Here is a 25,322-nt window from a genome sequence, read left to right as displayed (position 1 = left end):
CTGCCTCCTCTCCCGGCTGGCTGGCATCCCGGGCTCAATGCCAGGGGGCCGGCTGGTGGGCAGCAGCTCGAATGCCACAGGGCTGTGATGCCAACCAAGAGGCTCAAGGCAGGGCTGGGTGTTGGGGCCTCCAGCTGCCCCTTGTGGCTCTGGAGAGCCAGGCACAGCTGCACCAGCTGTCAGCACTGTCCCCACCCCCAAGTTGGCACCTTTGCAGAACTGGTGAGAGCCAATTCACAGAAGCAGCAGCGAAAAGAGCACAGCTGGGGCAGTGTGTCTACAGAACAGAGCTGAGCCTCCTGCAGACTCTATTTCCTCGTCTAGAAAATGGATCCAGCTATATACTTCCATGGCCTGTCTCACAGGGTCAGACATTTCCCCAGTACCCATGTGTTCAGGGCCTGTGCTGGGAGCGAAGGACGCAACATCTAGTTAGTTGAGGCCTGGCAAGGGTATATAGGTTTGTGATGATGATGATGGTGATGTTGCTAGGCAACAGCATGCACTCACCAGACAGTGTTCTGAGTCCCCTACAAATAGGGGACTTACATCGTTTTATAGATGAGGAAACAAATTCAGAGCAGTTCATACAGCTACTAGGTGGCTGAGGCAGGATTTGAACCCCAGCAAGCTGGCTTCAGAGTCCGCACCTCAGTGATACATAGGTTCTGAGTGTAGAGGGCAGCCTGTACCTTGTGGGGAGCCAGCCACTTTATCTGGAACCCCAGAAGGCTGTCTGGAGGAGGGGGTAGGTGTGCCGGTTGGGGCCAAAAGCTGAATATCATTTCTGTGGGCAGCTGTTCAGGGCCTTTGCCAGAGAAGTCTACTGTTGGCAGTTCAAGAAAGGCTTCTACGAGGAGGTGCTCTTTGGGCTGTGACCTAAATGACACTTTGGGCTGTGACCTAAATGACACAAACCAGTTGTGTAAAAACATAAGAGAAGAGCATTCCAGGGAGAGGGAACAACCAGCACAAAGATCCTGAGGCAGGAACAGGCTTGGCAAGTTGGAAGGAGCAAACAGAAGGCACTTGGTTCCTAAAGTGTAGAGTGAGTGAGGTCAAGTTGGGCGGGGCCGGCTCACAGAGGGTGGGGAGGAGTTTGGGGTTCTGGGGCAGCGGCAGCCATGCCTGTCACCTCAGGTGTTATCTTTTCCCTGAGTAATGAGGAAGTGCTGGGGCCACGGTTAGGAGTGTTGGCTAGGGTACTAGGCTGTCTCCTGCAGTGCCTTTCCCTCCTCCATCATCTCCTTTGGTGGCAGTGGGGGCTCTTCACAGGTGTCTCTGAGTCATGTTGGGCAGCCTCCATCTGGCTAGTACAACCCACTGCTTAGAAACCACCATACACTATTAGACCCTTTCCTGAGGTCCATCCCTATGCCCTCAGACCCTCCATTCAACCACATCCCTGGTTTGAGTTTCCTACTCCAGGCAGCCAGGCACCCTGCCCGACACCAAGTATAACTGGACAATCTGGGCTTGACTGTGTGATCACAGTATGCCACTGCCCCCCTCTGAGCCTCATTGTTTTCATCTGTGCGGCAGGGACATCAGCTTTTACCTTGTGATTGGCCGTGAGGCTTAAATGTGATAATCTCTCCCAAGACCCTGACAGGAACTTATCATGGCCTCCATCAGTGGCCACTATTGCCAATAGGAATCCTAAACCCTGTGACCGCCAGGACCAGCACCCTGGACAGCAGCAGCCTGGCCCTGCCCTCTTTCTGAGCTGGGAGGGATGCCTGCTTTCTTGCCTTCAGCCCCGCTGACCTCCATCAGCCTCCTCTGGCCTCCCTCCTGCACCTGGAGTCTTAAGTCTTCAGCACAGTCTGGTAATTAAAAACCTTCAAGGGGGACTTTATTGAGTTAGCATTAGTTATTTTGTCAGGCTGGGAGAGCGAGAGAATTATCTGTCCTCTGGGAGAGGGGGCTGGGGTGGGGGCGTGGGCTGAGATTGGCAGGTGCCTGCCAGCGTGAGCACAGCGATTGTGATTGTGCTGCGTTAATGCACCGCACTGCAGGCCCCGCGGGCGTAACTTCCCACCAGGAGGCTCTGTCCTATGGGGATATTCCCACTCTCAGCCCCTTCTTGCTTCTGTCTTAGGTTTTCAAAGAAAGCCCCTGCCAGGGCCCAAGATGGCTGCAGGCTCAGAAAGTCAGGGTTCAGAGGCTCTTTTCTTCCTGATCTGGGATTTGGGTTTGGAGCCATGCAACCCTAGAACTGGGGCTGACCAGTGGTCCGGTTCAAGGTGCTCAGGTATCCTCCCTGCCCAGGCCGTTCCATTTCCTGAAAGTACCCTCTTATAGAGTCAGGCAAGGCACACCTGGGGCTCAGAGCCCTGTGATTTTGGGTAAGCCCTGTCAATTGCCAGCCCTCTGATTCTCCACTGTGAAATTAGAACAGAAGCCCCTCCCTCTCCAGGCTGTCATGAGCAATTAAAAGAGGTAAATGTGAATTCCCTTGTCTAGGAGTGGACCTATTTTAATTTCCCTGGGTCTCTTTAAATGCCCAGCCCTAGAGAGGAGCCAACACTTACCCCTTCAGTTTGTCACTCACTTTGAAACAACCTATCATTCTGAATCCTCATAATTACCCTGTGAAATAAGTGTAGCCAGTCCATGTTTTGGAATGAGCTGACTGAGGCTTAGAGCAGGGAGGTGGTTTGCTCAGATTCTCAAACAGGCGTGGGGAGGCTGGGCCCAGGCCTGGTCTTTTCCTGACTGGAAGGGCAGAAAGACAACCCTTGAAACTGTTGAATCTGGTAGGGAGGGAGGAAAGGACCCAGGAGGCCTCCTGTGGTTCATCCAGGCTTTTGCCCTGCTACCTGCCTTCTCCAGAGCCAAGTCTAGGAAAAGCCCGAAGACCTGACTGACCCCCTGGTTCACCTGTCCTGCTTGAGACCCAGACCCTGCCTGTCCTGGATCTGGAGTGGACCTGGAGCCCAGGGGCACACCAAGCATATATCTGTGCCCCCATGGTCAGACTGGTCATTCAGTAGGCCTTCCCTGGGATTGGGTCTGCACTGGGACCAGTCCATAGGCATAGGCACCCTGGAGGCAGAGGACAGAGGTACAAAGGAGGGGTGTGGCTGACCTGGAAAGGGGTTAGTGGGGGGAGAGACTGAGGGTCAAACCTGGGTCCCATCTCCCTCAAAGTTATGGAGCCCCGTGTCTCATGTGTGGCACTTTGCAGTTCACACAGGCCTGCTTGTCCTTTAGGTTGCTGCCAAGCATGCCCTTTTCCAGGAAGCCTTCCGGGGTTTTCCCAGGCTGACTTGCTATCCACTCTCCTGGGTTCCCATGGCCCACCTTGGTTAGTTCACACACTGGGATATTACCTCCTTGAGGTCTGGGCTGGGCCCTGGTTTGTCTTCCATTCTCAGAATATCTGCTGGGTTCCAGCTGGGTCTTAGCTCTGCCCGGAATTTCTCATCTGTTAAGTGAGTCTCAGGCGTGGAACTGGTGCTTGGGGGCTGTAAGCATAACAAGAAGACAAGAAGGGCTCCTTTTTTCTGTATCCTGACCCCTGTGTGCATGTTTCCCTGTGCCTATGGTCCCCTATGTGCATGTTCTGATAGGGAGTGAGTGGCACCCTGGGGGGCAGGACACTGAACATTGAGGCCCAGATCTGGGAGATATAAAAGCTGCCTTCTGCTGCCTATGGGACCTGGGTGAGCTCCCTCCTTGTATCCCACCCTGTGAGATGGTGGGCAGAGAACCTAGCATGTAGGAGGCCCATGAGTGTTTCTATCTGTGCTTTGTCTCCAAGCTTCAGTTTCCTGATCTGAAAAATAGGTGCAATTACCCTTGATTTTTTAATGCTTGTGAGACTTATATGAGGGGTAGTGTGTGTGAGAGGCACATGGCCCCTGCCTAGGTCAGATAGCTCAGGTCCGTGGGGGTAGAATGGGCAACTGGACAGGTGCTGGCTGCTCTTGGAGAGGTGAGGTAATCACTCACCTGTGCAGTTTATACCTTGATTCTTTTAATCTGTCTATGCCAGAAAGGAATTGGGTTGAGCCCCCAAACCCTCATGCAGCCCCCTTTGGTTCACTTTGTTAGGCTAGATAGACCCACCTTTTTGGGTATTCTTGCCAGCTTTGCCTCCCAGTCAGAGCACTGGATCAGGAGTCAAGAAACCCAAGTTTAAGAAGTACCCTCTTCACTGTCCCATAGCCCTAGTCCTGCCCTTGCCTGGCCTGGGCCAGCCTGGACAGCTGAGTCAGGGACTGCTAGCTCAGTCTACCTGGATCCACACCAGGCCTGGGGCTCCCATCACACCCAGCAAAACATCCCACTGTCTGCCACACCCTTCCTGTTCTCATCTGATTCCCCACCCGGAGGCCGCCTTCACTGCACCTCTCCAAAACTGCTCTGCCTGAATGCTCCACTCTGTTTTCAGACTCCAGTGTAGGGATCCCCTCTCCTTGCCTCCCTCTCTTCAGTGACTGCCTCCTCTGGGAAGCCTTCCCTAACTTCCAAGGCCATGGCGGAAGGCCCCTTCCCCTGGGGCTCAGGCTGTACTGTGGTCATGGTTTTACTTATTTTTCTCTCCACCAGACTGTGAGTTCCTTGAGCAATCTTATGCATTTCTGGAACCATAGGCCTGGCACAAAATAGGTGCTCAATAAATGCTTTTGCTGGTTGGACAGATTCTGGGAGCTAGAAGGACATTAAGGTCATTTCAGAGAAGAGGAGATGGAGTCCCAGAGAGAAGAGGTCCCTGGGTTCAAATTCTGACAGCCTGGGACTGATATAGCTGGGCCATGCACTTCTTCCTGTGCCTCAGTTTCCTTATTTGTAAACTGGTGTGTTAAAGTTGCCTCCTATGGTTGTACTACTAAGTTTGAACCAAGGCAAGAGGGAGCACTTTACAGAGTCCCTGAAGATATGACTTTCTCAGCACCATTTTAGGAGCCTCAGGGTCAAGGTGGGAAGGAAGCTGACGTCTATCTTGAATCACAGGCATGCTGGGAGCTCTCTGGGGATAGGGCAGTGTCCTGTCCCCAGGCTCAGCAGCCTACACTTCATCCAGAGCTTGTGGGCTTTGAACAGTGCTCTGTCTGCTCAGGGATCCTCCAGAATCTAGAAGTCATTCCCCCATGGCCTGCCCTGGGTTCCCCTTATTCATGGCCACACTGTGGGAAAGGATCTCCTAATTATATTAAGCGAGGGTTCAGAGTTCCCAACAGCAGAGGCCTCCCATATCCCCTCCATGCCCACAGCAGAGCCCAGCCTTCCTTCACCTCTGTTGCCTATGTTTTTATATTTTGAGCAGATGAAAGGTTTTTATCCCTTTTTGTATGTGTGTGTTTTGAGGGAGTGGGGGGCTAAGATTAGCTGGCCCCTTGCTGCCTGTTTCCTCAAAGCTCTGTTGTATTGAAAGCATATCAGAGGGCCCTGTACTCTGTGGTTTCTCAGGGGCCCTGAGCCTCTGTAGGTTTCAGGGCAGGGAGCTTAGGGGCAGGACTGGGAGGAGTGGACAGTGAGTGGGGCAACCCTCACCATAGGCATGAGCCATCTCCTATGGTGGCTTATGTCAGCCAGGCCTTGGGGTCCTGGCCCCTAGGGAGGGTCTCTGCTTGGGCTCTGCCTCCTGCTTGGCCTCGTCCTTCCATCCCCAAGCAGCAGCCTGGGGGTGCAGGGGGCGCATGCGTGCGGCGGGAGTGAGCCGGCTGTGGAGAATTAATATTCCTGGAACATCGCCCCGGCAGCCTGCACACGCCGAGGAGAATATTACGGCGATTAGCGGTGGGAGTTCGGCCTGCACGCAATATCTGGATGGAGAATTCGGTGTGATTAATCTGGCGCTAAGTAGCAGCCTCCGGGGTCCGCGGGGCTCCGGCATGTTTGGAATGGGAAAAAAGCTCGGGAGCGCAGCGATTCTTTGGGGGACTCTTTGGGGGTCTGCCAGGGCGGCAACTGTGCCCCGGGCAGGCCGCAGGCCCTTGATGGCTCCCTGAGCAGGTAGATCACCCTCATTTGTGGCCATTGGCAGATTACCAGCAGGTCAACGTGTGTTCTGTTCAGAATCTCAGCCCCCCCCAACCCCCCCCTGCCCTTAACCTCAGGCCTTTCTCTCCCTTTAGCCTCCTATGTTTAGTGTCACAGACCCATGTTTTAATTGTGGCTTTAATGCACTTCCTGCCACTTTTCTGGGCCTCAGTTTCCTCATCTATACAGTGGGACACATGATTCCTGTTCTGCCACCTTAGGGAAGAATAACTACTGTAATTCCCATTTTATGGAGAAGGAAACAGGCTGTGAGCTTTTATATGGCCAGGCAGTGGCACCATGCTATGCAGATGTTGGGAGTTATCATTAATAATTCTACTAATACCTGATTTCAGCAGCCACCCAGTTCCTCCCACTTTGGGTTCTTTGGGCCATGGCAGATGACATTTGGAATCTCTCATTGTATGTAGGGGGAACAGTCGCAGTGAGAGAACACCGATTGTCTTACAGGTTTGAATCTGTAACCCTCTGTCGAATAGGTATAAAAAATCCCTCCCCTCTCTGGAGTAGACTCCTGTTGTAAGATCTGTTGTTCTGGGGCTGTTTACTAACTTAGGATACTGGCAGAGGTGACATGAAGATGGTGGTGATGGTGTGGGTCAGGGGACATCTGCCTGGCCCTCCTTCCTGTCCTTGGCCCCAGTCTTAGAGCCTCATCAGATGGAAGCAACCAATACTAGAGCTGGAAGGGCCTTTGCTGGTCTTATTCCCCAATGTCTTCACTTTAAGGAAGAGGAAATCGAGAATCAGAGAAGGAATGGGACTTGCTCAAGGACACACTGAGTTGGCAATGTTGTGGGGGGATCACAGCTTTTACAACCAGACAGTGTTGACCTTGGGCAAGTCTTCCTTTGTCTGAGCCTCAGTTTCCTCATCTGGGGAATGGAACAGTCATGCCAGCATTTTGGGGTAAAACAGTATAGTGTGCCTGGGACAGAGCAGTGCCCTGCTATTAGCAGGAGAAGGTCTAGGTCTTTTGGGAGCTCCCACGGGTAACTGAAAGGGTGCCCAGCACACCAGCCAGCCTTCTCCTCTCTGCCCAGGGGTCCAGACTTGTTGAAAGCTCTTATGGTGGCAGATTTCCACCGTTGCACTTTCTCACTCAATTGCTTTAAGCCCCATGCACTGAACATTTCCAAATCTGATTTGCAGAATTTTTTTTTTTTTTTTTGCCAGTGAGGGGAGGCCTCGGACCTCCCTGCAACTCACTGTTCTGCCCAGAAATTGATACTGGATCAGTTGTCTTCGTTCCCCCTTTCCTAAGCAGGTGACATAATGGCCTTTGAAAGGGGGTTGGTTTGTGGTTTCCCAGTACTGAAACGATCTGTGGTCTTGAGCAGCTAAATTTGAAACTGGGCTTTTCAGGATTTTTGTGAGTTCTGAAAAATCTAGGCACAGTGCAAGGCAGCAGGGGTCACGGAGAGGCGCACGGGGCTCTGTAGGGTTGGTTGTACATTCATGGCTGACTCCTCAGGGCCTGGAATAGTGGGAGCTGAAATGAGTACCACTTGAATGAATACACGCATGGTTGGTTGGATGGATGGGTGCATGCATGCATGATGGGATGGATGCCTGCTCTGATGAGAAGCAGTAGGAGTGTGGTGATTGTAAGGGCTAGACAGTCTGGGATTGTACCCTGACTCTTCTCTTTATTAGTGGTGAGGCTTGGGACAACTCAGTTCATTTCTCTGGGCCTCAGTTTGCTCATCTGTAAAATGGGGGTAATAGTCCCTCATCATCCTACTAAAAAGCTAAGACAGGATGCACACAATAAGCACTACCTTAGTATCATTAACTGTTATTGTTGTTATCATTAAAAGAATTCTGACCAAGGGGTTACAAGGCTAAGCATAGGCCCTAGCTCTGCCACTGATCTACCGTGTGTGCCCTTGAACAAGTCCCTTCCTCTCTCTGGGCCTCAGTTTCCACATCCATAGAATGGTTGGGCCAGATGATTCCAGCATCCCTCCCAGATTGCATGTTTTGGTTTTTGTGCTGTTGACCTTTATTCCTGACAGCAACATGCCTAGCCCAGAGGCTTGGTGCTCATGGAGCTCTCCAGGTTAGCCACCATGCTACCAAAAACCCATGCTAACCTTCCCCCATCCAGTGTGCCTGAGTTGCTGCCTTAGAATTATGCTTTGGGCCCTGGCCGGTTGGCTCAGCGGTAGAGCGTCGGCCTGGCGTGCAGGGGACCCGGGTTCGATTCCCGGCCAGGGCACACAGGAGAGGCGCCCATTTGCTTCTCCACCCCCCCCCCCCTTCCTCTCTGTCTCTCTCTTCCCCTCCCACAGCCGGGGCTCCATTGGAGCAAAGATGGCCCGGGCTCTGGGGATAGCTCCTTGGCCTCTGCCGGCAGAGCGAAGCCCCGGAGGGGCAGACATCACCCCCTGGTAGGCAGAGCATCGCCCCTGGTGGGCGTGCCGGGTGGATCCCGGTCGGGCGCATGCGGGAGTCTGTCTGACTGTCTCTCCCCGTTTCCAGCTTCAGAAAAATACAAAAAAAAAAAAAAAAAAAAAAGAATTATGCTTTGCCTTCTGACTATGCATGTGCTCCCTCCTCCCCAAAGACTTTTTTTTTTTTTTTTTTGGCGCCTCTCCTATGTGCCCTGGCCGGGAATTGAACCCAGGTCCCCCGCACACCAGGCCGACGCTCCACCGCTGAGCCAACCGGCCAGGGCCACCCCCCAAAGACTTTCTGACCCAGCTCACACACCTCCTCCAGGAAGCCTTTCCTAGTACCTCCTCCACCACCTGCCTTTCTTTTTAAGCCTTTTTTCTGCCTCTGATCTGGCTTGTGATCCCACCACACCCATGCCAGAAGGTTTATGAACAACTATTGAATAACTACTTGTCTACAAATGTTCAGTCCATGTATGTCTGCAGTTTAAGGAGACTGAAGGGAACCCATGTTTATTTACTAAGTGCCTGGCCCTGTGCTAGGCACTTATATATTCCCTGTTTGCAGTTACCCACTCAAAAATTCAGTGAAGTTGAGAGTTACCTTGCTTCGAGAGTGGGTAACTGAGCTCAGTGAGATTTTGCTGGAGCTCAGTCTGTTCCTCCGAAGCCCTCATTCTTCCCACTGTTCCACCCACCACATCTCTCAACCTTCCCTCAGTGGCCCTTTGCAGACCCTGCTCAGACACAGTAAAATAATAAGGATCTGGCTCTTGCTGAGTCTGCACTACTCTATTTTGCATCCCTTCTCTCATGTAATCTTATAATAACCTATTAAAGGAGGCTCTATTCTTATTCCCATTTTACAGGTGGAGCATATGAGGCTCAAAGAAGTTAAGTAACTTGCCCAAGATCACACAGGAAAGGAAGTGGTGGAGCTAAGATTTAAAACTAGACAGCCTAATATAAGCGCCCACCGAAGTGAATTAAAAATCTCCAATTCACTGTTTCAACCAATCTTGCCTAGGTTCCTCAGTGCATATTCTTTGAGTGCCCACTCTGTGCAGGCACCATGCCAGGGGTCAGAACATCAGACAGACCCATGTCCTTGGCATATCTAGCAGCCCAACCAGGGAGGAAGGTGGATGAAAGGGCAGGTATGGTCTGCTTGGGTCTGGTAACGGTCTGTCCTGGGCTGAGACCCTCCTAACAGCACAGCTGTTATTGCCCCCCTTTCACAGAGGAGGAAACAGACTTAGAGGGGTCAAGTGATCTATCCAAGGTCACACAGTGATCAAGTTGGAGAGCTGGGATTTGAACCTGGCAGTCTTGTCTCAGAGCCCCCATCCCTTTTTATCAGTTCCTGTTGTCTCCTAAGGACACCATGAGTAGGAGCTGTGATGGGTGAAAAACATCTGGGGCTCAGGAAGACCTGGAAAGGCTCAGAGAGGAAAGAGGCTTCTCTGAGGCTGCTCAGCAGGAGAGCAGCATCTGACACGGAGAGCGGCATCTAACATGGCTTGAGGGTCAGGAAATGCTTCTCAGAGAAAGTGATGTCTTGGTTGAGACCCCCATGTAACTAGGGAGGGGGCATGAGTAGAATAAAAGGGTATTCCAGGCAAAAGGAATAGTATGTGCAAAAGTCTGAAGGTGAGAGAGAGCATTTAAAATTTTTTATTTATTGATTTTTGAGAAAGGGGGAGAGAGAAACATTGACTTGTTGCTCCACCCATCCACGCAGTCATTGGTTGATTCCTGTATGTGCCCTGACCAGGGATCAAATGTCAACCTTGGAGTATTGGGACAATGCTCTAACCAACTGAGCTACCCAGCCAGGGCCGCAGGGTTTGTTTAGGGAACCTAATGAAGTGTTTGTTCTGTGCTTCCTGGCTGGTGTTTGCAGTTGTACACACTTTTGTGAGTGGAGTCACTTTACTACAAGGGTTTAATGAGTGCCTGGTTTAGATTCTGTACCATGTCGAGTCTTGGGGTGGTAGGGTGAAGGGCAGGCAGGGAGTGACAAGGTAGGACTGGTGCAAAGCCTAGTGGGATTCCTGAGAACAGAGGTGGGTGGGAACCTTAGCTCTGGGATTTAGGGGAAGCCTGGGAGAAATAAGTGGAAGTACTTTCCAGACAGTGGAAAGAGTCCATGTCCTGGCCTGTAACCCTGACATCCTGGACATTGGGAGGATGAAATGGGAGAACTAGAGTTTGGTGCTTAGTAGCTCCTTGCCAAATGTCAAGCCCAGAAGCTCAGATAAAGGGTTTGCTGAATTTGGGGCAGCCCATGGTCAGCAGCCCAGATGTCCTGTGGTACCAGAAAAGAGGGTGCTGCCAGGGGTTGGCACACGGGCCCGGAGGAGCCCTGGGCTGGGCTTGGGTCTCAGAATGAAGGGAGCACAGCAGAATGGGCTATGTGGCCTCTCATCTGAGGGCAGAGCCTGGAGCACCCGTGATTTTCTCAAAGGATGTGGGCATTGGACAGGGAGACCTTGCCAGGCTAGAGACGGCTCGAACAGCTGTCGAGCAGGAGACTCAGGCCAAGGCCGTTGCAAGGCCAAGGACCTGACCCTGGTCTGGAGTCCAGGCATTGGACACCTGAGTCCCTGTTTTGTCCCATCATGTCTTAAGCCTCAGTTTTCCCATCTTGCCATAGAGTAAGAGAAGCCTAGTGCTCAGCCAGTCAGTACCAGCAATGCTAGCCACACACTGAGGAGGTCTCCTGCTGTCGCCACCACTGCCCCCAAGATGGGATTAGGGTGATTTGGACTGCTCCATCCTGCCTGCCCCACTGAAGCCCACCTTTGCAGGGGGTGGCCTGGACTGAGTTATTAGACCCAAGGCCTCATTCTAGCTTCTTTTGAGGCCCCAGAAAGCCCTGAAACTGCCTAGCTGACCCTTTAGGCTCTGAGCCACTTTGCTGGCCCTGACTAGCCCTTTCCCACCCTCTTGTGCCCCTCCCTCAAATCCCAGCTTATTTCCCTGCTGAGCAGCCTTAGAGAAGCCTCTTTCCTCTCTGAGCTTTTCTAGGTCTTCCTGAGCCCCAGGCACACAGTAGGTGCTCCATGACCATCCCTCTGGCCTTTACCTCATTGCCTCCAAGAATGGCAATGACTATGATTCTCTACTGTGGTGGGCGGTCAACCCCTTTTAAGCCATTCACTCTAGGGCCAATTATAAATAGACACATAATCGCCTCTATCTATAGAGATAAAACATTTTTCTGAGAAGAGCTGCCCGCCCCTCCCCCCACGTTGGCACATGTTCTCCAGAGGGATTGGTGCTCCCCTTCCTCCCTCCTCTATCCCCTCCTCCCTGCTGCTCCTCCATCTCCACCCTGCAGAGGTGAGATCGGCAGGGGCCGTGATGTCAGAGGCTCAGCTGATGTCACCGCCCCGGCTGTGACTTCACTTGCCGGCTTGGGCAGGAGGAGCTGTGAGCAGGCTGAGAGCTGAGAAACTACCCCCCTTTTCTTTTCCCTTTTCCTCCTCCCCATCCTTGCTCTGGAGTTGTTTTCCTTCCCCTGGTCTGTCGTGGTTGGTTGCAGTCTGTCGCGGTCTATCGAGGGGTCTGGGGCAAGTGCCAGGAAGGATGCTGCTGCAAAGGTAACCGGCGTGGCGTGCGAGGCGCCTCTCCCTCTGGTCGTGAAAGTTTGCTCTGGTGTGCGAGGTGTGCCTGCCAGGCACCCCACTGCGTCATGCTGCCTAGCCCAGGCTCTTGTGGGGGGGGTGTGGGCAGGGGCGGGAGAGCCAGGACAGGGCGGGCAGGGGCCTCCCAGGCAGCCTTCACTGCCTTGTCCCCATCAAAGGCCGCAGCTGCTCAAGTGGCGGCTGCAGCTTTGAAACTGCCATAAAGAGCGATGGAAGGAGGGGTAGCTCGGGGGATGTTCAGAGCAGTGCCCAGGAGGATGGCTGCGAGAGGAGGGGCTACAGGGGCTGCTCTGGGAGCCCAGCGGCTGGCTCCGTACCAGCAGGGGTGTGAAGGGCAAGACCTCAGGTCAGAGTCCCAGGGGCCAAGTCACCATCACTGCCCCTTGTTCCCTTGGGTCCAGCCCGCGCCTGTGGCCAGGACCCCAGCAGTGAGGGTGCAGAGGTGCGGGGTGGGGGTGGGGGATACTGGCTTCTTTCTCTCACCCCCTCCCCGTTATTTCCAGGCATATTCTTCTACCTCCAGCAGGCCATTTGTCAGCGGTGATTTGGGACAAAGGAGGGGGCAGTGGGTGGTCTACTGCAAGTTGGGCGATGGGCACAGAGTGCGCGGCCAGAGAGAAATGCCAACAATTAAGAGGCAGATCCATGGCTTTGCTCATTCAGGCTGTCGAGGGAGCTGTCATTTTGTGTTAGCGTGTGTGTGTGTGTGTGTGTGTGTGTGTGTGTGTGTGTGTCTGAGGTGGGAGGAGGAAGAGGGGAGAATGACAGGAGAAGGATTATGACATTGTGTTGTCTCTGTTTGTGGTAAATGCAAATTTGGCACCAGCAGCTTCCCGGGAAAAGCAGCAGCAAGTAACCCAGGCCAAGGCCTTGGCCCAGACCCGCCAAGGGAGCCCATGCGGGGTGGTTTGGGGTTTTTTTCTTCCTCCCTTTTTTTCTGTCTGGCGTGTGCTTCCATTTATTTTTACAGTGAAATGCTGAAGACAGACAGGCCAGCATGGCGGGGAGGAGCTGATCCTCCCTTCTCTCTGACATACCAGCCCCCTCCTCACTCTGCAGAAGGCACAGGCTAACCCCCATGCATTGCCCTGTCTTGGCTGCCACCCTGCTAGATTTCTGTCCCCAGAAAGGTTACAGTTCTTGTCATTCTTAGACTACTGGGTGGCCTGAGATCTCAAAAGGCTACTTCTGCCTACAGCTGCTTCCCTTGGAAGAGCAGAGAGCAAGAGCCCAGAATTGGGGCTGAGATGGGGCTTCAGAGACACAGGCCAGGGCTGGGCATGCCTGCAGCTGTAGTGTTAGCCTGGCCTGCCCCAGAGGCTGGCAAAGGCTTCTGCCACCAGGCTGGTATTGGCAAAATGTCTCAGGACATTGACTCCTCTGACAGGCCCATGAAGGCAAGGAGCTTGAGCCTGACCTGAGCTGAGAGGCAACTACACCCCAAGGCTCTGGGCAGCATCAAGGCTTAGGCAGGTGCAGTGGTCTGCACGCAGGTGGCCAGCCTTTGGAACAGGTCTCTAGAGAATGCACAAGGTGGGGCTTTACCAGGGTCAGGCCATGGCTCAGGCCCCAGCACAGACAGAAGGTTCTGAGCTGGGAAGCCAAGGCAGGAGCCCTCCTCACATGGAAGGTCAGGGGAAGGCTGTGGCCAGCTGGTCCAGCCCATCACACACTGGGTCTTAATCTGTGGCCCTCATTTTCTTCCTTCCCTAGGAGCTAGTTCCTCACTTTGACCTCACCACCTCCTTTTTTGCCAGGTCAAGTCCTTCTAGACTCAGTTTACTGCCTCCGGGAAGTTTACCCTGTGTTCCACCTGGATGGCCTGGGACCTGCACCATGCCCACCTCCATTCCCCCCATCTCAGCACTGAATACACTGTGATCACCTTGGATATAGGGACTTTTAAGGCATCCTCTCAGCATTCCTGGCACCTGCCCAGAGCTGAGCAATGAGGTTGTATCTGGAAACCAGGGGAGCAGGTCCAAACTTGTAGCTCCCCCCAGGAAAGTGGCCCACCAAGATGGAACAGTCACCCTGCCTCATATTCTAGAAGAAGTGATAGGCTCACTTCCTTTGGTCAAACCCACCTAAAGGGGATTTTTCCTCATGGAGCCTGACATATATTTGTGAGGAGAATATCTGTCCTGTGCTGGAGAGCCTCATGTAGTTAAAGAATGTCCCTTTGGAAACTGATGGTAGCCTCACTTTTATACCCTGGCATTTCCTTCAGGTCCTGGGCCCACACATCATCCTGCACAGGGAAGCCAGAGAGCGCTGCAGGGGCTGTGTGAGGAACAGCTGCCTGCTTGGCCTTAGCCTGGTCTGCAGGGCTCTGGTGCCCTACAGAGCTTCCTGCGCCAGATGGAAAAGGAAGAGTGGAAAGGCTCTGCCCAAAGCTTAGATGCTGGGTCCATGCCAGGCCTGGGCTTAAGACCCTCCTGGCCGGAGGTGCTGGGAGCACTAGGCAGGCAGCCACAGCGAAGGCCAGCAGGCCAGTCAGCTCACATCACCCAGCCCAGGTTCACAGAGCCTGCCCACTTGAGCCGGCACCCTTTAGGCATACAGAGACGGGAGAAGCACAGCAGGCCTCTTCCCTTCACACACCCATGATCTGATGGACCACAGGGACTTCGGAGTCAGGTGGTTCTGACTGACAGTCTTCCCTGGCCACTTTCTAGCTGTGATTTAGCCTCTCAGAGCTGCGAGTTTAAAAGGAAGTGACCTGGGAGTAGTAACCTCAACCTGCACGCTTGTTATGGGGGTTAAAGAGACTGTAGGTGCAGCACCTGCACATACCAGGTGCCCAATTAATGGCAGCGGTGGTTATGAGGGGGCTGGCAACAAAAAATGTTCTCCCTAGGGTACCCCTGTGAATTCTGACAGTAATCAAGAGGGGCTTCAGAGAGAAGGTGGCATTTGAAGGCCTTGAAGAGTGAGTAGGAGTTAACCAGGCTAAGGCATAGGAGGGTGTACAACCAGAAGGAAGTGCAATCGCACAGCTTCAAGGTGTAAAAGGCCAGTCACATCATGTGGCCAAAGCTCAGGGAGGGGAAGAGGGAGAGGGGGCCCTGTTTCTTTCCACAGTGGGAGCCAGTTCTGGAGGAATGCAGAATCTAACTTGATGACAGAGTGGGCACGTTTCACACCAACATCTCATGGTTATTGCAAATGCGCTTTCTGGGGGTGTTCATATCTTAGAACTTCAGACAGTTCTCTAGGATTCTGCCAAGCTGGCTTGTTCTAGCTCCACCCAAGTCAGGGCTCTCAGCTGGCCTTGTGTTAAAATTCCCAGACAGCCCCGTATCTAAATTTAAGGGCTCACCTGGGTCTTCTTTTTAATTTTATTATTTATTTATTTATTTATTTAGTGACAGAGACAGAGAGAGTCAGAGAGAATGACAGACAGGAAGGGAGAGAGATGAGAAGCATCAAATCTTCCTTGTGGCACCTTAGTTGTTCATTGATTGCTTTCTCATATGTGCCTTGACTGGGGGGTTACAACAGACTGAGTGACCCCTTGCTCGAGCCAGTGACCTTGGGCTCAAGCTGGTGAGCCTTACTCAAACCAGATGAACCTGCGCTCAAGCTGGCGACCTCGTAGTCTCGAACCTGGGTCCTCTGCATCCCAGTCTGATGCTCTATCCACTGCGCCACTGCCTGGTCAAGCGGGTCTTCTTTTAATTTGGAGTCTCAGGACTCCTTGGGCCCAGGCTGGCCAGGCCCCACTCTGAGCTGGGGCCAGCATTACCAGGGAAGCACTGTGGATGCCTAGACCTTGACCTGAGTAAGGGTTCCTGGAGCAGCTTCTCCAGCCTGGAGCCCTGTGGTGACTGGAAGCTCCTGCAAGAGGCCAGGATGGCTACTCTCCTCAATCCATCCCCAGCAGAGATGGCAGCACAGCATGGACCAGGCTGCCTGGATTCAATCCTGAATGCCATTTACCAGCTCTGTGGCCTCAAGCAAGTGGCCTGCCCTCTCAGAGCTCTTGGTCTCCTAGGGTAATAATAGTACCTAAGTCACATGGCTGTGGTGAAGATTACATGAGATATTTCGCAAAACATATAGCCCAAAGCCTGGCTCCTGAGGGCACTCAATAACTGTTAGTTAGCTTAAAGAAAAATCAGCCTAGGAAAGTGAAGGATTTAGCACCTGTTATCTGTGGGTCAATCTCTTTGATCATCAGTCGCCCTACCCTGTAAAACGGGAATGATAATCGTGCTTGGTAACCATAACTAAGATTTGTGAGCACTTAGTATAAGTAGGCACTCCCCCTACTCTACCTAACATGTTAGGGTGGGGGTGGTGGGACAGGGCATTTAAAAAGCCAGAAGCATGTAGGGAGGAGCCCCAGAGATCTGGTGTTTTCTGGGTGAGGCTAAATGGCACCGTGGTAGTATGGGCAAGATCAGAGGGAATCAGATGGCTGGGGACCAGCAACGGCCCACCTACCTTTGCAAGTGAGCCACCTGGGTTGGACACTCCTCACACATGGCAGAGCTGCTTTGAAACGCCTTGGGGTCCTGAGGAAGTCACGGCCCCCACCCTAAGTCTTGGTTTTCCTCTCTGTAGGATGGCGGCTTGGGCTTGCTCACCTCTCAGGTCCTCAGCTGCTTTAAGGGGCTGTGATTCTCTTGACTCTTTGATTTTCCTGGATGGCTTCCATGTAGGTTGGGACTTGGGCAGTATCATTTGCTCGTTGATTTTTTTTTTCCAGAAAGGATGCTTTCTTCCCTTCTATTCTGCAATCGGCCTGCAGATGAACAGCCTCAGTGCCTAGCCTTCTCACTGCTCCTCCTGCTCCCACCAGCCCACCTCACCTGGGCTACAGTTTGTAGCTAATGAGGGTCAAGCAGGGTAGTGGCTCCCAGGAGGCCCCTTGAGGACATGGGGCTGTCCCAGCACCATGCGATACGAACCATATTCTGGGAGTGAGTGTATACAGGGAACTATATCCAGCCCAGACCTCACTATGAGGCTGAGTTGCCATGGAAGACCATGGCCGTTCCCGTACTCCCCCTCCCCTCTTCAGCAAAAGCTTTGGAGTCAGACAGATTGCTCAGCTCTTGTTCCACTGTATGGTGCAACTGAGGCCAGAATAATAGAAACAGCACAGCTCTCGTGACAAGTGATGTTAATGTCCCCATTCTATAGATGACAAGGCCGAAGCTTCAAGGGCTTAGTGAGCTTGCTGAAGGTTGCACCCCCCCCCCCCACTACCAAAAGGTAGAGGAAAGTTATAACACTGGGAGCCCGTACAAGACAGGGCAGATAAAGGGAGTCCAGAGACCATTGGGGGAGGGAGTTTGGGAGATACGAAACCTGTGATGAGGTAGTTACCATGCCAGCTTGTCACTGCCCACAGGAATCTGTGGGCAACGGGAATAGCGATCATCTGGTGCACAGGGGAGGGGAGCTGCAAATGATCACGTCCTTTGAGGAATGCACAGGTGCTATTCCCTTTGCCCGGGAGGTTTCTGCCACCTGCACTCAGCCAGGGCATGGGGTTGGCTTTAGGGCCCTGCATGGGTTCAAATCCCAGCCCTGCTACTCACCAGTCAGTTATTGCTGAGTCTCAGTTTCCACACCTGTAAATGGGGAAATTGTAAACTCAGGGGCTTGTTGTGAGGATGACTTGAGTTAATGCAAGTAACTCAGCTCACCCAGAGCTGTAGGAAGGTTCTCAACTGTAGGCCCCCCACCCAGATTAGCTCAGATTCCCCTCAAATACTTAGCATTTACTGAACACCTGCTGTGTGCCGGCAGGTCCCTGGGAGCCAAGGACTCATTCATTACTCAGGGCCCTCCTGTGCCCTGGGCTAAGCTGCCAACCTCAGGATCTGAGTGTGTGGATCTGACTGTAGCAGGAACAGCCTGCGAGAACTGGTGTGTTAGCTCCCACTGCTGGCCTGACAGACATCCTGATGAAATATGTCACTTGAGAACATTTTAAAAAGAAATTTCTGGAAAGTTTTCTCTTAGCCCCATGGGGCCATATTAGCCCGAACTACTGTCAGGTTTCTTGTCTTGGCTTTGCCATGACTTGCTGGTGACTCCCGCCCCCTTCCTGGGACTCAGTTTCCTCATCTGTAAAACAGAGCAATAACCATACCCACCTGAGAGGGTTGACTCCAGGTATTTTTCTCCGCTGGATTTTTCTGAGCCTTTTACCACTGGAGCTTGACCCCAACCTGGGACTGTTAATGTGAAATATGCTTTGTAAATTTTGAAAGCTCCTTATAACTGATGAGGGCATTCAGTTCTGCTTCTTGTCATTGACGAGATGGTCACCAGCAGATGTCTGTGCGGTGTCAGGCTGGATGCTGACCCAGCTGTGGACATCAGTGGGATGCCATCTCTGCTCTCAGGGGTTCCCTGAGTAGTGGCCGTACTAAAACCCTTGACTTTTGTGATTTCCAGAGAACGTGGAAGGCCCCTCAGGCAGCCTGGCCCCTTCCAGGGGAAATGCTGGTAAGTGTCTTCTCCTATCTGTTGGTCCATTCCACAAACATTTCTGGAGCAGCTCCGTGTGCTGGGGATGATGCAGGAGAACTGGAGGTCAGTCCTGCCTCGAGAGCTTGGTCCAGGAGGAAGATTTGAAAATTCCACACCCAAATGATCAGATGTCTAAAGTACAGGGGTGGTCAGACGCAAAGCCTGGACTTTACACAAGATGCTCAGCCACAGGGCAGCTAGCAGGATCGTTATAAATGAATATTGACTGCTTCCTCTGCTTGGAATCCTTCAGTGGCTCTCCCTTTTCCCTTTGGGATAAAGTTCCCCAGCCTGTTGTGGCCTGCACTGTCTTGCTCCAGCGGCATCTCCAGCTTTTCATTTCCCTTATGTCACACTGGCCTCCTTTCCCTTCCTGGAAATCTGCTTGCTTCCTCCTGCCTCAGGGCTTTTGCTCATGCTGAGCCTGCCACCTGGCGCTCTCTTCCAACCTCATCACATGGCTACTTCCTATCTGTCCTTCAGGTCTCATCTCAAATGACCTGGGTCCCCAAGACCCAGGGTCCCATCATATACCCTCTGTGCACTTGCCATGCTTTCTTACTAATGTATGTCATGGCTGTTGCAAAATTGTTTATGTGATGAGTCATTCTCTCTAATGGCCCCATGGGAGTGCAGGCTTCATGACAACAGGGACCCTTGGTTTCAATGCCTGGCATGTGATAAGGGTTCAGTCAATGTTTGTTGAATGAATTTATGATGAGTATTAAGGTAAGGCTTCATGGAGGTGGTGGCAGTTGAGGGTATAATTTCAATCTACAGGCAAGAGAAAGAGTTTCCTGCATCTGGGCACAGACAGGCACATGGCAGAAACACAGCTTGTTTGTTCTGGCAAAGAGGCAGAATGGGACATGTGAGAGAAAGTTGGAAAGCTGAGCTGGGGCCAGATGAGGGCTTTGTGTTATAGGTGGATAAGAATCAACTTGAACTCTGAAGTCACTTGGGACCCAGTGAAAACCTCTGAGCCAGAGGGAGTAGGATCAGAGCTGGCTTTGGGTAACTGTGATGGGCCTGCTGCAGCGATGAGGGTGGGGGTGCAGAAGAGAGGCTGCAGCGAGAGAACTGCTTGGGAGTTAGAGAAACCATCAATTCTGCTGCTTTCCCCGGAGCCACACATGTGGTTATCCTCACGAGGGAGATGCAGGGCAGTGATGAAGAACCTCAAGTGGCATGGCTGCTTCCAGAAGACAATCACCCTGGTGGCAAAGTAGCCATTCCCGAGTCACTGGACAGAGAGATGGAGTGGAGGGAGCATCAATGTCTACTTTTCTCAGCTTCCCTGGTCAAGAATGCAGCATCCAGCTTCACATTTCTGCACCTGTGTCCTGATGCCCTCCCAGTAGTCTAGGAATTGTGACACTGAGTCTGTGAAAGACGAGCAGAAGCATTTCTGTCAAGAGTCTCACAAACAAGACCCACCTCCGTGCCCCCATAGGTAGGTGCAGCTGATGTGGACAGAAGAGCCAGGATTTTCAAGAAGGACAAGTCTCCAGATCTACCCCTTAGCAACTATGTGCTTTTGGGCATCTTGTTAGCCACTTTGGGCTCCAGTTTCTTCAGCTGTGAAGGGGGAGCTGCTCTGGCGCTTTGAGAGTTAGTGGCGAGGACACATATGGAGCCCCAAGCACAGGGAACGCTGGTGGCTCAGGAAGTGGTGGCTGTATCATGGCTGCGCTTTTCTGCCCGGTTTGAATTCTTTGCAGGAAGCTTGGGTTTCAGGCTTAAAATGAAGAGCATGTCAACAAAACAGGATGGAACAAAGTCTTTTCCCAGCATGCCTCAGCATGTGGCACTGCCTTCTGGTGGAGCCCCACAGAGACTGGGCTAAAAGTCTTGAGCTTTCAAACAGAAATAATCCTAATGGAAAGGACCCTCCGTATTGTTATCTCATGATAAAGCCATGCAGGTGCCTACAGCCCAGCCCACCCAGCTTTAGATTCCAGCTCTGCCCCTTCCGAGTGACTCTGGGCCTCAGTTTCCTCATTGGCAAAGTGCAGTAATAACAGTACCCACCTTACACACTGTTTGGTGTAAGGATTAAGCAAGTTAATGCAGGTGAAGTGCTTACACTTCATGCCTTTGTCACTATGATGGTTAGATCATTTCATTTTCACTTTAACTCTTTGTAGTGCTACAAGTGACTCAGCAGGGGGTTCTGGAGCCAAAAGGCTGAGTTTAGATTCTAGCTCTGCTGCTTGTTAGCTGTGTAATATCAGGCATGTCTCTTAACCTCTCTGTCCTTTTCCTTGTCTGTATCATGAAAGTGACAAACCTTGCCTCAGAAGGTTGTTGGGAGGTAAGAGCCCCAACTTCATGGAGTTAGGCAGATCACTCAGCCCCTCCTCCCACTCACTCCAATTTCCAGATGAAGAACTTCAGATTCAGAGACACTGAATGATATGCTGAAGGGCACACCCTGGTGTGAGACCAGGCTGGGCACCTAGCTCAGTGACCTGTGCTAAGCCAGCACATCGGGGGCCACCCAAAGAGTTATGCCACATGTGACAGGGGTGCTGAGTGCATTGAGGGGTCCTCTCTGGTGGGCTAGGCTGCAAGGGCCTCTAGCTGCTCAGCTGGGTCTGCTCTGGTGTTCTTTCTCAGCTCACCTGTGGGAAGATGAGTATGCGATGCACAGCAATGCCATGGCCTTCCAGGCAAACTGCCCAGTCTCCAGAGCTTTAACATGGTAATTGTGGGGAAAGGCTGGTGCCGACCATGCTGTCCTCTCACATTTCTTTTCCTGTCCACTTGTGGACTTTGGGACCTACCAACTGTCTGTGTCTATCCATCTTTCCAGTGTTGACCAAGTGCTGGGAAGCTTGTGGTTAAGAGTACAATCTCTAAAGACCTGAGATCAAATCCCAGCTTGGCCTCTTCCAAGCTGTAAACTCTCTGTGCTTCAATGGCCCCATTGGTAAAGTGGGAGGTGATAACAGTATCAACCTCATCAAGTTGTTGCAAACACACAGTGCCTTTTCACAGTAATCCTGCATTTCTCTGGGCTGTGTCAACATTATTAATGTTATCGTTTTTATGGGTGTGGTTTCCCTATCCTGCATAGGATGCTGGAGATCTCAGGGAAGCAGAGGTGTGTGCCCTGCCAATGCTCACATTACTGGGAGAGATGGACACAATCATATAAACAGCCCAATGTGACCTGTGGGAGCTAAGGAGGGAGCCACAACTTCCATCTGGAGGAAAAGGGACACAGCTCCTGAGCAGAGGTCACTGTGAGCTCCTATGATACAGATTTACATCAAGCCTGTCACAGATACCTGGCCCTGCAAGATCCCGCTCTTACCCTCCTCTGAAGCCTCATTTCATTCCCCTATCAGGAGGCCCCTCCCAAGAGGAAGGAGAGCTGGGGCCCACAGAAGGAGAAAGGTGAGGGTTGCATGTGTGCTCAAGAGACTGCAAGCGAGAGGAAGGACATCCGCCTGCTGCTGAAGGCACAACACGTGGTTCACTTCGCACAAGTCACTGATCTGCCAGGCAGGGCCAGTCTCCTCAATCAATCCGCACTGACACATGGTAGTGGAATCAGTGACCTAGAGGCAGAAGGCTCCATTTGTAATCCCAGAGTGGCCTGAGCGCCTGGAGGAGGGCAGAGGAGTTTGTAATAAAGGGAGTGACACAGGGTTTCCAAAAGCCATCTCTGAGCCAGAGGAGGAGGGAATGGATTAATTTTGCTTCTGGAATTGAAACCACTGATTCAGTTCAATAAGTATTTTTTGAGTTGACTGGGTTAGGAGAGAGGGGAAAACACATACACACAATGAATCTACTATCTTTCTCAAAGTGGAAGGAAAAACAGGATTCTTGCAGATGAGACAATACCAGAATAGAAGATGCTAACATGATTAAAGAGGAGGCTCCGGGCACTGTGGGGTTTTGGGCAGTGACTTAAACTCTCTGAGCCTCCATCTGCTTATGTGTCATATTGTGTTCACATCATAGAACTATAGCTATTGTTAATGTGTACCTGGTACTGTACAGAATTTTTATGCAAATTTCTAGATTCTCATAACACCTGTGTTATGAATGAGGTCATATTATCCCCATTTTATAACTGAGGAAACTAAGATTCAGATAGTTGAAATGAATTGTCCAAGGCCACACAGCCCAAGAATACCCAAAATCCATCTGTTGGCCGTAATACCCACACATTTTTTTTTCCAAATGGTACCAAAAGGGAAAGTGATAGACCGCCAGAGGTAAAGAAGCTGAGGCTGGCCTGGCCCTAGGGCTGGGAAGTTTCCAGGTGGAGGTCAAGCTGGGCAACCTTCCAGAAGGGTCCAGAAGGGGGCTACAGGGTCAGTCCCAGGACAGGAGGCAGGAGCAGCCTAGAGCTTGGACTCCAGTTATTTGGTCTCTGTATTCTCTCCCCTTTTCAGCATTGATTTCATGACCCTCAGTCTGAAACCTCAATGAGCTGAGGTAGAGGGTAAAGGAAGGGAGGAATGACAGGGCTGAAGACTATAAGGAAAAGGGCTTCCCTTTGCTTCATGAGTTCTCTCAAGAAATTGAGGGTGCCGCCAACACTCAGGGTTCAAGAAGCTCTCCTGGATCCTTCCATGTGTGTCCAGAAAACATGGGCCTGTGCTGAGAGTCCCCCCAACCTTTCCCCTCTGCAGCCCTGATCCAAGCAGAAGCCAGCCCTGGTCTTTTAAAAGTCTTGGTGCCAAAGAATTTGAAAATGAAACTCACAGAACAATGGGAACAGCCAAAGGGCAGGGCTCCACAGCCTGTTCAGCTCTGTCCCGGAAGAACCCACACCCCTCCCGGCATGCAGGAGGTGTTGGGAACCAAGTCTTCAAGAATAGCCTTGACCCACATTGGAGCTGGCCCCCACTTTGTGAGGTTGGACAGAAGCCAGGAGAAATCACTCCCTTCCCCATTCACATCCTCGTGAGGTGCTAAAACCAACTCTGGCCCTTCCTGGGATCCCTAAACTGGAGGTAGGTGTGGCCACAGCCAGGACCCTTCTGTGTGGCCTTAGGGGAGGCAAAGTGTTAACGTGTCTGGCTAGGTGGGGTGAGAGGTGAAAGGGCAGAACCAGGCCCTGGGGAGCTGTGTACCTCAAATATACCTAAATATGGACCCCATATTGCATGTGGTTCCTATCAGCCTCCCAAAACACTCTTCCAACTCCAGTTTATTTTCAAGTTGGGTTGTTTCAGAAAAGGAACTACTCCAACATCTAGGGCTGATGGGGCCTACTTCAGAATCAGCAATTTTAGCCAATATTAGAGACATCTCCCTGTTCCCATTGTTTCAATAGTAAATTGAGGGCCAAAGTGAGAACCTGGCCAGGTATCCAGGTGAATCTCAGGCAGGATCACAAACACTCCAGATATCCTCACTGCCCTTGCTTTTGATAGCAGTTGGTCACACAGCACAAACATCTCAGTAATTACTCTACAACTGAGATTTTCTTTTAAAAAGTCACGCCATTCCTTTGCTCCATAAAACATACATGAGATTTGCAAAGGAAGTCTGGGAACAGCCTGGGGCCTTGGCACCATAATCCTCTCTCCCTTATCTCCAAATTAATTCTGGACTCTGGATCCAGCCAATCAGGCATTGCAGGTTTCAATGCCGCTGCAGGCGAAGACAACTGGCATTTGGTGAGCATATATTTTACATACGAAGTTGGTGGGCTTCATTCGTTTAATGAAAGTGAAGGAACTGAGGGCCCAAGTCATTCATCCAAGGACACGCGGGGCCAAGGGGTGGAAACGGCAAGGGAACCAGGTCTGTAAGGATACTTGGCTGGCAAGAACCGCCCCGGTGCCCAGCCCTACTGAAAAAGTTACGGCGAGGAGGTCGGGCCCTGGCCCGCAGACTCCCTTGTCTGCCAGAGGCGTGTTTTTGGCCTTGGAGGCCCCAGGGAACTCCAAAAATCCCAAAGAAACATTCGGGCCACAAACTCTTCAGAAAGTTGGCTCGCGGCCACTCCCACGAACGGACGGGAGCTGCGGACCACGACGTCACTGGGCAAGCGGCAATACATTCACGCTGCTCCCCGCGGCTGCAGAGAAAACCCCCGCGCGACCCCAGTCGCGGAGCTGGTAGCTGCTCGGCGCGCGCAGGCCTAGGCGCCGCCGCACGCGGGAGTGCACGCGCGCGCCCGCCGGCCCCGCCCCCTCCCGCCCCGCCCCCGCCGCGCGCCCTCCCGCCCGCCCGCGCGCCGCGGCCTTGAGCCTCTCCATTGGCCGCGCGCCGTCACCTGACGGTCTGTTATTTCCTGTGTGTTGGGAGAATGGAGAGAAAAAATCCCGAATCGAGCGGCTTTCGGCCCCTGCGAGGCGGCCGTGGCCTCCGCTGGGGGAGCCCGCCCTGAGGCGCGCCCGATCTGGGAGGGAGCGCGCGGGCCGGAGCGAGCCTCGAGGGGCTGCGGCCCCGGCCCGCCCCGCCGCCGGCCCGGGCGCCCGAGCTGGAGGCGGCAGAGGCTCCCCCACCCCCACCCTGCACAGCGCCGCCCGCCGCTGCTCCCTCCCCTCCCGCCCCCGGCCGAGGCCGTGGGACCGGGCGGGGGGCTCCCGCAGGTAACCGCCGCCCGGAATAGGGGAGGGGGGAAAGGGGCTGGGGCCAGGGCTAAGTAGCTGGGGTCAGGCCGAAATGTCCGGCCTCAGGGGCTGGGGGCAGAGGTCCCTGCCGGCCCGACCTAGGAGTGCTGAAACCACTGGACTCCGGAGCCGGGGCTCGGGATGCTGGAGGGATTGGCCCGGTCCGACCTATAGTGCAGAGA

General features: G+C 52.7%; 1 protein-coding gene across 6 annotated transcripts in view; it reads left to right on the top strand.

The window, feature by feature from the left end:
- TCF20 (transcription factor 20) overlaps positions 1–25,322 on the top strand; it is a 210,786-nt gene that overhangs the window by 67,280 nt on the left and 118,184 nt on the right. For 3 of the 6 annotated variants that reach the window (XM_066358572.1, XM_066358569.1, XM_066358573.1), the window contains exon 2: positions 18,479–18,529. The exons of 1 other annotated variant lie outside the window; for it this stretch is intronic. In XM_066358572.1, the coding sequence (XP_066214669.1) occupies positions 18,479–18,529 (51 nt within the window). Of the gene's footprint in view, positions 1–18,478; positions 18,530–23,511; positions 23,530–24,832; positions 25,120–25,322 lie in introns of those variants that run through there. 2 more of the 6 variants (XM_066358575.1, XM_066358576.1) reach the window with 2 other exon arrangements.

Source organism: Saccopteryx leptura, chromosome 1 (genome assembly GCF_036850995.1).
Source record: "Saccopteryx leptura isolate mSacLep1 chromosome 1, mSacLep1_pri_phased_curated, whole genome shotgun sequence".
NCBI lineage: Eukaryota > Metazoa > Chordata > Mammalia > Chiroptera > Emballonuridae > Saccopteryx > Saccopteryx leptura.
This window is presented reverse-complemented; position numbering and strand designations above follow the sequence as displayed.